Here is a 15,605-nt window from a genome sequence, read left to right on the forward strand (position 1 = left end):
CATACCTCAAAAACTATTGCCTCAGGGTTCTGCCTCCAATCAGCCTGCATCCAGGTGCTGAATGAGATCATCCCCAATGGGACACAGACAGTTAAAGGCACACCCCCCACTTATTGGGAGCCACTTCAAGCCTGTGAATCGTGGTGTGTTTTTTCAAATGCACAGAAACCAACACAGAGTCCAGGAAAACGAAGATACAGAAAACAGAGAACTTTTAAAAACAACAAGATAAAACTCCACCAACAGCCCTAAAGGAGTTCAAAATAATGGTCATAAAGATGCTCACCAAAGTCAGGAGGAAAATGCAAAAGCTAAATAAGAACTTCAATAAAGAGAAAATATTAAAAAGTACAAAAAAGTCAAAGAACTGAATGTAATAAATCACAGTAATAACATAAGAAATAAAAATGACATAAATAGATTTAAAAAAGACCCTTTGAAAAAATACATCGTTTCATGATAAAAACCTTGGTCAGATGGGGTATAGAGGAACATACTTCAACCTAATAAAGGCCATATATGACGAACACACAGCTAACATTATACTCAGTGGAAGAAAATGTGGAGCTTTAACTCTCAGATCAGAGATGAGCACTGCTCTCATTCAACATAGTGTGGAAGCCCTAGCTCGAATTTTAGGTGAGACAAAGAAATAACAGGGGTCCAAATAGGGAAGGAAGAAGTAAAGCTGCCAGTATTGACAGAAAAGATGGTTCTGTATACAGAAAAACCCAAAGACTCCCTCAAAAGACTGTTGGCAACAATCCATAATTTCAGTAAAGTTGCAGGATACAAAAATCAACATACAAGTATCAGTTGCATTTCTATACACTACTAATAAAACATCTGAAAAAGAAATAAACTATCCCATTCACAACAGCATCCAAACCAAAGTATTTAGGAGTAACTTCCAGGAAGTGAAAGAGCTGCACAGTGAAAACTACAAGACTTTGCTGAAAAAAAGAACACAAGCATAAATAGATATTAATATTGTAAAATGTCCGTACCACCCAAAGACAGCTATGGATTCAATGTAGCCCCCATCAAAATGCCAACAGCATTCACAGCAATAGAAAAAAATAATTCTAAAATTCATATGGACCCACAAAAGATTCAAAATACCATAATAGTCCTGAGGAAAAAGAAAAAAGCTGCAGGTATCAGATTTCTGGATTTTAGATTATACTATAAACCTATAGTAATCAAAACAGTATAGTACTGGCACAAAAATAGACACATAGGCTAGTGGAATAGAAGAGAGCCCAGAAGGAAACCCTTACATGTATATGGTCAACTAATATTCAGCACAAAAGCCAAGAACACCCCATTGGGAAAGGATAGTCACCAACAAATGGTCTGGGAAAAGTGAACACATGCAGGGCAATGAAAATGGACCCCTATCTTATACCACTCACAAAAATTAACTCAGAAAAGATCAAAGACTTTAATATAAGACCTGATACTAAAAAACATCCTAGAAGACAAAGTAGTAAAGAAGTTCCTTGACATTTTTCCTGTCAATGATTTTTGGATACAATACCAAAAGCACAAAAAACCAAAGCAGAAATCAACAAATGGGACTATGGCAACTTTGAATGCTTCTCCACAAAGAAACAACCAAATGAAAAGGCAACCTACAGAATGGGGGAAAAAATGCAAGCCATGTATAGGAAAAGGAGTTAATATCCAGAATATTTGAAGAACTCATTAAAGTTTAAAAAAAAACAATTAAAAAATGGGCAGGAAAACTAAATAGACGTGTTTTCAAAGATGACATCAAAATGGCCAACAGCTACATGAAAAGATGTTCAACATTACTAGTCATTAGGGAAAACAAATCAAAACCGCACACTTCAGCTTTAAGGACACACACCTTAAAGTATGTGAAAGTAAATGGATAGAAAAATATATTCCATGCAAATGGAAATCAAAAGAAAGCTGGGGTAGCTATACCTGGACACAAAAGACCTCAAGACAAAAACTGTACTAAGAGACATAATCATTATATATTGATAAAGGGTTCAGTCAAAAGTGGATATAACATTTAGAAATATTTATGCACCTGATGTAAAGGGGCTTAAAGACAGTATGGCAAATATTAACAGACCTAACAGGAGAAGTAGGCAGCAATATAGTAATAGTAATAATACTAAACAGGAGACTTCAGTCGCCCACTTTCATCAATGGATAGATCATCCAGACAGAAAATGAATAAGCAAACACTGGAATTAAATAACCCATTAGATCACATGGATTTAAGTGACACTTACAGAACATTCTATCCAAAAGCAGCATTCTACACTTTGTTCTGAAATGAACATGGAACATCTTCCAGGATAGAACATATGTTAAATCACCAAAAAAACCTTAATAAATTTGAGAAGATTAAAATCCTAGCAAACATCTTCTCTGGCCACAGTTGTATCAAACTAGATCTCAACAATATAAAGAAAACTGTACAATTCACAAATATGTGGAGATTAAACAATACACCACTCAACAGTCATGGGTCAAAGAAGAAATCCTAAGGGAAATTACACACACACACACACACACACACACACACACAAATGAGACAAATGAAGATGGAAATACACTGAACCAAAACTATTGGCAGCAAAGCAGTTCTAAGAGGAAAGTTTATAGTGATAAACACCTATATTAAGAATAGACAAACATCTTAAATAAATTTACACCTCAAGGATTAATAGCAAATGAAGCCTAATGCTAGGAGGTAGGAAATAACAAAAATCATGGCAGAAATAAGTGAAATAGAAACCAAAAAGACAATACAATACATTGCAATTAAGAACTGTTTGGTTTTTTTTTGAAAAGAAAAAACTTTTCCTTACCAAGGAAAAGAGGATTAAAATAAAACTAGGAATGAAAAAAAGACATTAAAATTGTTATCACAAAATATAGAAGATAAGAAACTACTATATAAACAATACATGGCAAAAATTGGGAACTCTAGAAGAAATTGATAAATTCTTAAAAAATATGGAGCCTATCAAGAGTGATTCATGAAGAAATAGAAAATCTGAACATATCCATTACTAGTAAGCAGATCGAATCAGCTATCAAAAACCTCCCAACAATCAGAAGCCAAAGACCAGATGGCTTCACTGGTGAGTTAAATGAAACATTCAAAGAAGAATTAATACCAATCCCTCTCAAACTCTTCCAAAAATATAGCAAGAGGGAACACTTTCAAGCTCATTTCACAAAGCCAGCCTTACCATAATACCAAAGCCAGACAAGAACACTGCAAGAATAAAGTTACAGGCTAGTATCTTTGAAGAACCTAGATGCAAAAATCCTCAAGAAAATGTTAGCAAGCTGAATCCAACAACACTAAACCATATACCATGATTAAGTGGGATGCAAGGACAGTTTCACATTCACAAATGAACCAGTGTGAACCACATTAATAAAGTGAAGGGGAAAAGAAAATCGTATGATCTCAATAAATGCAGACAAAGCACTTGCAAAATTTAACATCCGCCGTGATTAAAAACCCTTAACAAAGTTGGTATATAAGATCTGTACTTCAAGAAAATAAAGGCTCACAGCTATCATCCACAATGGTAAAATTAGAAGAAGCTAACAGCCAAGTACCAGAAACTAACAGCTTCTCCTCTAATGCCATGAATAAGACAAGGATGCCCCTTCTTGCCACTTTCTGTAACGTAGTACTGTAAGTTCTAGGCAGAGCAAATACGCAAGAAAAATAATAGGCATCCAAACTGCAAAAGAAAAAAATTATCTCTATTTGCAGATGGTATGATATTGTATATAGAAAACCCTAAGAAATCCACTTATTCAAATAAATTTAGTAAAATTGCAAGATTAAAAAAATGTAAAAAATGAGTTCTATTTTATACACTAACAGAAGTTGTTAAAATAATTTCATTTATAATTTTGCCAAAAAATCAAATACTTAGTAAATTTAACTAAGGGGGTAAACACTAAAAACTATAACATAAAAGAACTTGAAAAATAAAGGGAAAGATACTAGTTCTCATGAATTAGAATACTGTTAAAATGGGGTCGCCTGGGTGGCTCAGTCAGTTGGGCATCTGACTTTGGCTCAGGTCATGATCTCACTGTTGGTGGGTTCAAGCCCCACGTCAGGCTCTGTGCTGATAGCTCAGAGCCTGGAGCCTGCTTCAGTTTCTGTGACTCCCTCTCTCTGCCCCTCTCCCACTCATGCTCTGTTTCTGTCTCAAAAATAAATAAATATTTTAAAAAAGAATATTGTTAAAATATGCATACCATACAAAGCAATCTACAGATTCATTGCAATTCCTATCAGAATTTCAATGACATTTTTCACTGAAATACAACAAATGATTCTAACATATGTATGAAACCACAAAACCGTAACAGGCAAAGCAACCTTGAGAAAGAAGAACAAAGCTGGAGACATCACACTTCTTGATATGAAACTATATTATACAAATACATTAATCAAAACAGCGTGGTACTGGCACACACAGACACACAGATCAATGTAACAAAACAGCCCAGGAGTAAACCCACGTATGTATGTTCCATTAATTTACGACAAAGGAGCCAAGAATGTATAATGGGAAAGAACAGTCTCTTCATTACATAGTGCTGATGGGGCACCAGGGTAGCTCAGTAGGTTGAGCATCTGACTCCTGATTTCAGCTCAGGTCATTATCCCAGGGTCATGGGAGCCAGCCCTGCATTGGGCATGAAGTCTGCTTTAGATTCTCTCTCGTTCCCCCTCTGCAGTTCTCCCCTGTTCGCACTCCCTCTCTCCAAAAATTAAAAAAAAAAAAAAAAAAAAGTACTGGGAAAACTGAAAGCCCACACACAAAAGAATAAAAATGGACCACTATCTTACACTGTAAACAAAAGTCAACTGAAAATGGATTAACTACTTGAATGTAAGACCTGAAACCATAAAACTCCCAGAAGAAAACCTAGGAAGCAATCTTGTTGACATCGGTTTTGACAACTATTTCTTTTCTCTTTTTTTTTTTTAATTTGATCCCAACAGCAAAGGCAAGAAAAGCAAAAATCAACATGGGACTACATCAAAATTAAAAGTTTCTGCACAGCAAAGGAAACCAATAAACTTGAAAGGCGATACACAAAATGGGAAGAACTGTTTGCAAATTATGTATCTGATAAGCGACCAGTATCCCAAATATATAAAGAAATCAAGTCAGATAATATCAAAAGAAATCTGATTAAAGAGTTGACAGAGAATCTGAGTAGAATTTTTCCCAAATTCCTATGAATGGGAAACAGGTCCAAGCACACCTTATTTTACTGTGCTTTGCTTTTATTGCACTTTACAGATACTGCATTTTTTTTTTTTAACAAATTGAAGGTTTGTGGCAACCCTGCCTCAAGCAAATGTATTTGTGCCATTTTTCCAACAGCATTTGCTCACTGGTGTCTTTGTGTCACATACGGTTTTCACAGTGTTTTTGATAGTACCATTCTAATTGGGGACACCACAAACCACACCCATTTAAGACAACATACTTAAGAAATGTTATTTGTGTTGAGAAAGCTCTACCGACCAGCCATTTCCCCAGCTCCTTTTCTCTCCTTGGGCTTTGCTATTTCCTGAGACAAAATGATCTTGAAAGGAGGCCACTTAGTAACCCTACACTGGTCACTAAGTGTTCAAGTGAAAGGAAGAGTCACATGTCTCTTACTTTAAAAGGTAGCGAGGAAGCTATGTCAAAGGCCAAAGGCTGAATGCTAGGCCTCTTGTGCAAAACATTTGGTCAAGTCGTGGATGTAAAGGAAAAGTTCTTAAAGGAAATTAAAAGTAAAACTGCTATTTCAGTGAACACACAAATGGTTAAAAAAAAAAAAAGGCAAAGTTTTAGGGGTCTGCATAGGAGATCAATCTAACCACAACATTACCTAAGCTGAAGCCAAATCCACATCAAGGCCCTGATTTTCTTCCTTTCTGTGAAAGCTGGGAGAGAGGAGGAAGCTGCCAAAGAAAAGTTTGAAGCTAGCAGAGGTTAGTTCATGAGATTGAAGTGAAGAAGCCAGCTCCATAACATAACAGTATAAGGTAAAACAGCAAGCTATCCAGAAGATCTAAGTAGGTAATTAATGAAAATGGCTACAGTAAGTGAGAGATTTTCAATGTAGAAGAAAGAGCCTTCTATTGAAACAAGATGCCATCTAAATCCTTCATAGCTACAGACTAGAAGTCAACACCTATCTTCAAACGATAGACTGTATCTCTTGTTAGGGGCTAATGAGCTGGTGGCTTGAAGTTGAAGTCACTGCTCATTGACCCTTCTGAAAATCCTAGGGTTCTTAAGAATTAGGCTTGATTTACTTTGCCTGTGTTCTCTATCAATGGACAACAAAGCTTGGATGACAACACATCTGTTTACAACATGGTTTACTGAATATTTGAAGTCCACTGTTGAGACCTATTACTGCGGGGAAAAAAATCCTTTCAAAATGTGACTACTTACTGAGAATGCACCTGGTCACCCAAGAGCTATGACAGAGATGTATAGTGAGATACATGTTGTGTTCATGCCTGCTAACACATCATTCTGCAGCCCATGGATCAAGGAGTAATTTCCACTTGTCCAAGTCTTGTTATCTAGGAAATACACATTTTGTAAGCCTATAGCTGTCACAGATACTCCTCTAATGGATCTGGGCAAACTTTATTGAAAACTTTCTGGAAAGGATTCACCATTCTAGATGTTATGAAGAACATTCACAATTCAAGGGAGAAGCCAAAATATCAACATGAACAAGTTTAGAAGAAGTTGATTTGAACCCTCATAGATGACTTTGAGTGGTTCAAGAATGCCGTAGAAGAAGTAAGTGCAGATGGGGTAGAAACAACAAGAAAACTAGAATTACAAGTGGAGGCTGAAGATGTAACTGAATTGCTGCAATCTCATGATAAAACTTGAATGGATGGAGAAGATGTGGCATATATATACATATACACACACACACACATATATGCATACACACACAATGGAATACCACTTGGAGAACAAAAAGAATGAAATCTTGCCATTTGCAATAACGTGGATGGAATTAGAGCATCTTATGATTAGCGAAATAAGTCAGAGAAACATGGCTATCATATGATTTCACTCAGGTGGAATTTAAGAAACACAACAGATGAACATAGGGGAAGGGGAGAAAAATACGATAAAGACAGGGAGGCAAACCATAAGAGACTCTTAAATACAGAGAAGAAACTGAGTGTTGCTGGAGAGAGGCAGGGGTTGGGGGAATGTGCTAAATGGGTGATGGGCATTAAAGAGGGCACTTGTTGGGATGAGCACTGTGTGTTACAAGGAAGTGATGAATCACTGTGTTCTATACCTGAAACCACGACAACACTGTATGGTAAATAACTTGAATTTAAAGAAATTTTTTTAAAAACTTGAATGAATGAAGGTTTAATTCTTATGGATGAACCAAAGTAGTTTCTGGAAATAGAATGTTGTACTCGTGGTGAAGATTCTGTGGCTATTTTTGAAATGACAACAGAGGAGTCGGAATGCTACGTAAACTTAGTTGATCATGCATCAACAGGATTTGAGAGGATTGACTTTAATTTTGAAAGAAGTTCTATTGTGGGCACAATACTACCAAATAGCATCCCAGACTGTAGGGAAATTGTTCTTGAAAGGAAGCATCCATCAATGCAGCAAACTTTTTGTTGTCTTATTTTAAGAAATTGCAATAGCTATTCAGCAACTACCACCCTCATCAGTCAGCAGCCATCATCAATCGTGGCAAGACCCTTGACCGGGGCGGTGGCGGGGGGGGGGGGGGGGGCGGAATTATGACTCCCTGAAAGCTCAGATGATGATTAGCATTTTTTAGCACCAAAGTATTTTTTAAATTAAGGTATGTACTTTTTTAGACACAGGGCTATTGTACACTTAAGAGACTACACTATAGTATAAACATAACTTTTATATGCACTGGGAAACCAAAAAAATCATTTGAGTAGCTTTATTGAGATATTCACTTTATTCGATATCTACAATTGGAACTGAACCTACAGTATATCCATCTTATGTCTATACGTGAAAGAGGCTCAGCATCACTTAGGAGATACGTGCAAATCTAAACTTCAATGAGATATCACCTCACACATGCTAGAATGGCTATTATCAAAAAGACAAGAGATCACCATTATGGCAAGGATGTGGAAAATGGGAATCCTGTGTGAGGGACCACTATGAAAACTGGTATGGAGGTTCCTCAAAAAATTAGAAATAAAACTGTATGAATCAGCAACTCTAAGTATTCACTTGAAGAAAACAAAAACACTAATTAGAAAAGACATAGGGACCCCTGGGTGGCTCAGTCGGTTAAGCATCCAACTTCAGCTGAAGTCATGATCTCACAGTTCCTGGGTTTAGACCCACATTGGGCTCTGTGCTGACAGCTTGGAGCCTGCTTCAGATCTGTGTCTCTCTCACTCTCTGCCCCTCCCCCACTTGCACTCTCTCTCAAAAGCAAACATTAAAATTTTTTTTCCAGAAAAAGTCATAAGCCCTCCTATGTTGACTGAGACATTTTTTCAATAGCCAAGATATAGAAACAACCTAAGTGTCCGTCAACAGATGAATGGATATAGAAGTGTTATATAGATAGATATATAGGACAGCCAGCCATTTGTGACAACATGGTTGGACCTTGAGGGCATTATGCTACATGAAACAAGCTAGATAAAGACAAATATTGCATGACATTACTTATATATGGATTCTATTTTTAAAAAATCAAATCATAGGGGCACCTGGGTGGCTCAGTCAGTTGAGCGTCTTGACTTCGGCTCAGGTCATGATCGCATGGTTTATGAGTTCGAACCCCGTGTCGGGCTCGGGGCTGACAGCTTGGAGCCTGGAGCCTGCTTCGGATTCTGTGTGTCTCTCTCTCTGCCCCTCCCATGCTCATGCTCTCTCTTGCTCTCTCTCTCTCTCTCAACAATAAATAAATGTTAAAATTTTTTTTTAATCAAATTCATAGAAACAAAGAGTAGAAAAGTAATTGCCAGTACCTAAGGGGAGATAGGGAGAGTTTGGTAAAAGGGTACAAACTTTCAGCTATACTATGAATACACTCTGAGGATCTAATAAAATGTGATGACTTACAGTTGATAATGCCATGAAATTAAATATTGTCACCAAAGGGGGAAAATGATAAATATGTGGATAATGGAAATGTTATTTAATGGGGGAAGGAGTTATCTTTTCACAATGTCTAGGTATATCAGATCACCTAAATGTACACTTGAAATATCTTACAATTTTATTTGTCCATTTAAACTGAAACTCATACTTTAAAGAAAAAAATGAAAACACAAAAAAGCAAAAATCATTTCCTATTAAAAAGGATAAAAGTAGAAGTTATTAACAGATGTGTGGAATTTAAAGCTATAGGACCAGATTACATTATCTAGGAAGAAAGTGTAAATAAAAAGAACCCCTGGAAAAGTCTGTCACGTAGAGAGCATGAAGAGAGGCATGTTGAGCCAAAGAGAGCAAGATGAACCCCCAACAAGTTTGGAAGAAACCAAAAGCGTTAGGCAAATATACATGAGAAAATACTGCAAGGGGAGAATATTCTACATTGCCAAATGATCCTGACAAGTCAAGTACAATGAGGACCAAGAATTGATCATTATTTTATGTTTTGCCTTATATTTAGTTGATTATGAAAAATAAATTTTTCGTAATGGATTTTGTTTCTTTTAGACATCTCTTTAACAAACAGAAAAAGCATTCTGCCTGAAAATGCAACTCAAAGAAATTTTATTTATTGGGTGGCGAGTACTGTATTAAACCCTAGTGAGGAAAACAAGCCAAACCAGCTCAGAGTCTCTGTGAAATTATTCTGAACATTTTACTCAGTTCTTTACTCACGTAGCCTATTCTTCTGATAATTGGAAGATGCACCTTGGCATAGTGAAGGCTGTAAGAAAAAAATCATATCTAATTACTTTCCTAAACATCTTTTTTTTTAATTTATTTATTTTGAGAGGAGAAAGAATGCAGGCATGCGGGGGATGGCAGAAAGAATGGGGCAAAGAGAGTCCCAAGCAAGCTCCATGCTGTGGAGGTGGGTCTCGATCCCACCAACCATGAGATCATGACCTGAGTTGAAACCAAGAGTCAGATGTTTAACTGACTGAACCATCCAGGCACCCCTCTCCTAATCATCTTTCATGAAATTCAATAATTAAAGGGAATTAAGGATGTAGAAAAAGTTACAGAATACAGAACCTAGGAATAAAAAATAAAGGATAATTTTTCCAATAGTAGGGAACTTAATGACTTCATGAGCCATCACTAGACCATGGGGCATGCAAATGTCAATTGCTGGTATTTCATGGTTCTGGAAACTAGACAAGCATCTCTTGCTAGCTTAGCTCTTTATTTTGAATATGTTCTTAGAGTGTCCTTTCAGGTGTGGTTCAAATACATTATTATTTTTAATTTTGGTGAAGGTCCCGATGCTACATGTGCAGTATGGTATGTTCACCTTTGAAATTGGATGTAAGGGATATGGAAAATAGAGAAGTGTGTTTCTTAAATTGATTTTACCTGTCCCAAACTTTGCCTTATTGAGCCTCATTGCTAAAATCATAATTCTTGGGAATTATAAAATCTAGTAAATTTTATTTTTACTTATGTTCATGAATATATAAGAAGAATATCTGGTACTATGAAAGTTTTTGTTTTGTTTTGTTTTTTGTCCTTTTTTTTTTGCAACTAGTTTATTACTCTAAACAGTGTTTTTTGTTAATGTGTTTTCTTTCTTAATCATCAGAATCTGCAACTCAAAATGTAAGGCATTGTTGAAACAGTACTAGAGAAATTGCTTTGTTCAGAACGTTGAACTATAAACTTTAGGGTAATGTAATTTATTTGGATTCAAACTAAAGCACTTTTGTAAGGTGAGTTCAGAAGTGGACTATACGTGGGTGCTCCAAAAGATTCATACTGAGTATTTCCTCAGGATTTTTCTTTTTCCTTTTCTTTCCAACAGGAGGATTATACTGACTGTGGTGGTGTTTCTGGATTGAATCCCTCCCTGTGGTCCATCATTGGCGTCCAGTTTGTACTACTTTGGCTTTTATCTGGCAGCAGACACTGCCAGTTGTGACCTTCTAAAACTAAATCTGCATAATTAAACTCCAGACCCTGCCAAAACATGAGCCCTTGGTCGCATTAAAATAGGGTCAACTGTGGAATCAGCAGAACACTAGCTGGGCCCATACCATGGCATAAATGTAAGGCGCAGACTCATATGACACCCACTGGCTGCATGTCAGGGTATCAGATCCTTGAACTTGTGTGAATGCTGCATCATCTATGTATAACATCAAAGCAAAATTCTATACATGCTCTATTGGAAGATTTGAGAGTTTGTCGTTGCATTGTTGGTGATTACATGTAAAAGGGCTCCCCATACTGTTTATGAATCATACAAATTGTCTTGACCTTGACATGGAATTTTGACCTGCTGTAATTCTCGTTCTTTTACCAAGAAAATCTGTAGAGGAAAAAATGGAGTTATTTTTGCCTTCACGTATTCTTCTGTTAAAAATTATTTCCTGCTTTGAGTAATGGTTATTGAAAAAAAACAAAACAAAACAGAGAGATTGGTGTAATCTGTTGAAATAGAAATAATGGCTAATTTTCTACAAAAAAAAATTTGCCATAAATAAAATGCCTTATGAAGAATGGCTTCTCTGCCAAAAATGTAACACAAATGATGACCAATTAAGTTTAGCTGAGAGAATGAATTGGTGTTTGAAAACAATAACTAAGAAACTATTAAACTAAAGGTGCTTGAAGGTGCAATTTGAATATGTTACCTATTTCCTCATAAATGTAAGCCCTTAATAAATGCTTCGATGTAATGTTTCTTTTGTTCACAGTAAAGTTATGTAGTGCTAGCCAGATATTTCAAAAAGCTCTAAGAGAAACTTGTTGGGGGGAGGGGAAAACGTTTTTTCTCGTGATAAATGAACTTTGGTTACCAAGGGTATTTTGCATGATGCTGCTGCTATTTTAACTTTCGGTTTTTGTTTTTCTCTTACTGTAGAGTATAGTCCTTTGAAAAGTTAACTGAGTGACATTATTGTTATGTAAGACTCTGAACCTTGCAGTGGAATGCACTTAAGTCATCTTTACAAATGTCGTTCAATTACTCTGAATATACTGTGCAATGTCAATGCCGAATGATTGGGTTAGGGAAATGGTGAAATGGGAATTAATGGATTTTATACAGACTCGTGCTTTTGCCTGAAAACCTATGTACAGATATTTTAAGTACATAAATCAGATTTGACACATTTATTTTTTGAAGAGTACATATATGTTCTCAATGAAGATTCATACTAGGTTTCCTCTTTGTTCGTTTGAATAGTAGCGCATAAAATCCAAACATTTCTGCTGCTGCTGCTTTTGTCCCTCCATTTTAAGCGGTATGATCACTTGACCAAAATTTCCATGCAGTTTGCTGAGGGTTTTATAACAATCTGAACAAATAGGAAACCTTGAATCTGTATACACATGAATACTTGATTGTGAATAATCAAAATTGTTTTTATACAGCCTCATTGGTGAAAATGATTAGTATAGTAAATCAGATATTTCATTATAGAGTAATATGGTAGATTATTATTTATGCTTTTCAAAATAATTTTCAAGAGTCAACAGTGTTTGAAGAAAGGGTAAAAACAATGAATGTGTAATTCTAGTTAAAGTGAGCAATTCTGCCGAAGGCTAGAAGTGTGCAGATATTTTTTATGGCAAAATGCGTTTGTTCTTATTTTGAACATGCCAAATTCTGGTGTGTGTATATGCTGGAAATTTTCTTATACGTCATTTTTAAGTCAAAATCTTATTAACATTATCCAGCATGCTTTAATATGCTCTGCATATCAAAGACATAACCACGTCTTTAGCATAGCTTAAAAGACATTTGTTTTGTTTTTAGCTCGCATACATTTGTCATTCCCTCTCACCACCAGTATACCCTAGGTACCATTTGTGTATATTTCCTTATTTAAACTATTTTTTATTTATAAATGGGGGGGACGGGAATGGAATCACTTTGCCAGCTATTGTTCTAGGAGTTGACATCAGTTACCATTTCTATCTCATTGTTGTGATTTTGTAGTCTCATTTGTAACTGGTATTGACATTTTAGAAAACACCAAAGTGATTTAAAAAAATACGGAACTTCTCACTCTAGTAACACTATGTTTAAATCATGTTGTTTGTTAATTAAATATTTAAAACTTCTTGTTAACTTTTGCTAGACTATTTTAGGTCATGAAAGTGTTGGGAAGGGGATATCAAAATATCAAATTATGTTAGTTCGTGTGTATATATGATGCACATTAAAACAACTGAATTGCTTCCAGCATACAACAAACTACCTTAAAATTATCCTTCAAATCTATTAAATATGTTTTCATGGCTAATGTCACTGAAATAGTATGTTTTCATCAACTGCATTATTGTTGCCTCCATCACAGTTAACCTTGGCATCTCTTGGCAGGGTCCTATTGATTCCATTTGCCATCAAAATATATTTACGTGCACGAGTCTTGCTATGATCCTTTTTTTTTTTTCTGTTATAAAACAAACCTATATTATGAGACCCACATACATGGTGGTAAATTGGGTAAGAACGTGCTTTCTGACTAAAAATTGTTCTCATGCCTAATACTGGCCTTCATACGTTTAGCATTTTTTCAAAGACAGTAACACTCATTCCATCACACTGTTATATTTAATTTAGGATTTTTCTGTGAGTTCTAATTGTCAACCAGAACTTAAATAGCCTGTTATAAATACTGGTTTTCAAAGACTAACCAATATAAGAGATCAAGAAAAAAAGCTTTTAGACTCTTAGGTTTATTTAATTTTGGCTCTACTCATCCAGTTTCATGTAGTTTGCCATTAAAACAAAATCAAAGTAAGTCTTACGTTGGTGTTGAGTAACAGGAATGATTTTTGCATTAATGGTTTCTTTATATTTTCTTCATTTGAACAACCAGCATTACTGCCAAACACCAATCGTGGTCCATATTTGTAACAGGTTTTTAACATGACATAGTTAGCAAGTTTGATTGAAGAGATTTTTAGGTCCTGGGCCTATAAGATTTTAGTATGATCTTTTTTCATGTTTCTAATGCTTGAGGCGTTACTGCTTAACTTGGAAAAAAAAGCAAAACAGTGTTGCTGCCATTTGTAAGTTTTCCTATAATATTCCTTTTATTAACTTTAAAACTGGCCTTACTGGGTTCAAATAGGCAGTATCCCTTTTAAGTGACCTTTGCAACCCAAGTGTTACTTGCTTATTTGATGCTCTCTTCTATTTTACATCTCATTTTAACCTTTCTCTCCACCAAAGCTTAAATTCTATGTCTTAATTTAAAACTCTAAACTATTCCATTGATCGTTAGCTGACACTAAGAAATCTAGAGGTAGACAGCTTGACCTTGTGAAACAAAATGGACATTGTGACTTTTTTAAGTGTAGAATAGAATGAGTTCACGTGCCCGCAGCTGAAAATATCTCATCGTTATCTAGAACTTGGTTGTTTTCCCATTAGCCGAATGTTAATATTGCTAATATTCCGTGTACCTTTCTGTAAACAGCAAATCAATACAACAGAAGTATCGAGTGTTGAATAAATTCCAGAATTTCAAAGACTCAGATAACGCTTACCAATAGTTTCATCTACCTTACTTCTAGTTCACATAATTAACTCAAAGAAATTCCACGGAGACTAATGGGATACTGTCTTGTATAGATGCCGGTTGAGTTTACCGCGTGGCCTGACAAAGCTGTCTTTTTTGTTGTGCTGTATGATTGTTGGATCGTGCGTTTAGGATACTTTTATTGAAATGCTCAGTGTGCATCCATGCGAAAGGCCAATTGGCTCTGTGAACAAAAGATCTTTTCTCCCCTTTATTATGTTCTCTTGACACTTTTGTGGAAATTAACTAGCCTGATAAAACACATTTTGTAAAAATTTGTATAATACTGTTATAAAAATATTTATAATCCCAGAAAATGTTGTGTTAAATCTTGTGCAAAAACAGTATATTCAGAATAAAAGTTTATCATTTAAAGTCACCACAGTTTGGATTAATTATATAACATCCAGCTGAAAGAGACACAAGTCTTTGTCCTAAATGTATTTTCATCAAGCCTTCCTGTGGGGAGCATGCAAGATAATGAAAATAAAACTTGGATTAGCAACGTGCTTTTCCTATTACAAACCTCAACTCACAAACAAATGTGCTTGCAAGTCCTTTACCTAGCCGTGACCCTTTTCCTATCGCTTTTGCCATCATCAAGGCCTGTGGGAAGGTAATAGTTCAGACTTTGGGCTTCAATTGTAAAAAAAAAAAAAAAAAAAAAAAAAAAGTTTCCTTGGGGGGGAAACCATTTGAAAGAAACAAAGTTAGAATATCTGAGATGTGCCTATGTTTTATGCATATGACTTTTAAATATTTCTCCTAGCAAACAGCAGCTGAAATAGTGAAGGCTAGTGTAAAGAATTAAAAAAAACAAACA

General features: G+C 35.6%; 1 protein-coding gene across 5 annotated transcripts in view; it reads left to right on the plus strand.

The window, feature by feature from the left end:
- CACNA2D1 (calcium voltage-gated channel auxiliary subunit alpha2delta 1) overlaps nucleotides 1-15,161 on the plus strand; it is a 508,596-nt gene extending 493,435 nt beyond the window's left edge. For all 5 annotated transcript variants that reach the window (XM_058725261.1, XM_058725258.1, XM_058725259.1 and 2 more), the window contains one exon: nucleotides 11,050-15,161. In XM_058725261.1, coding sequence (XP_058581244.1) covers nucleotides 11,050-11,166 — 117 coding nt within the window. In that variant the 3' untranslated portion in view covers nucleotides 11,167-15,161. The remainder of the gene's footprint in view (nucleotides 1-11,049) is intronic.
- Nucleotides 15,162-15,605: the final 444 nt, after the last annotated feature.

Source organism: Neofelis nebulosa, chromosome 4 (genome assembly GCF_028018385.1).
Source record: "Neofelis nebulosa isolate mNeoNeb1 chromosome 4, mNeoNeb1.pri, whole genome shotgun sequence".
Classification (NCBI taxonomy): Eukaryota; Metazoa; Chordata; class Mammalia; order Carnivora; family Felidae; genus Neofelis; species Neofelis nebulosa.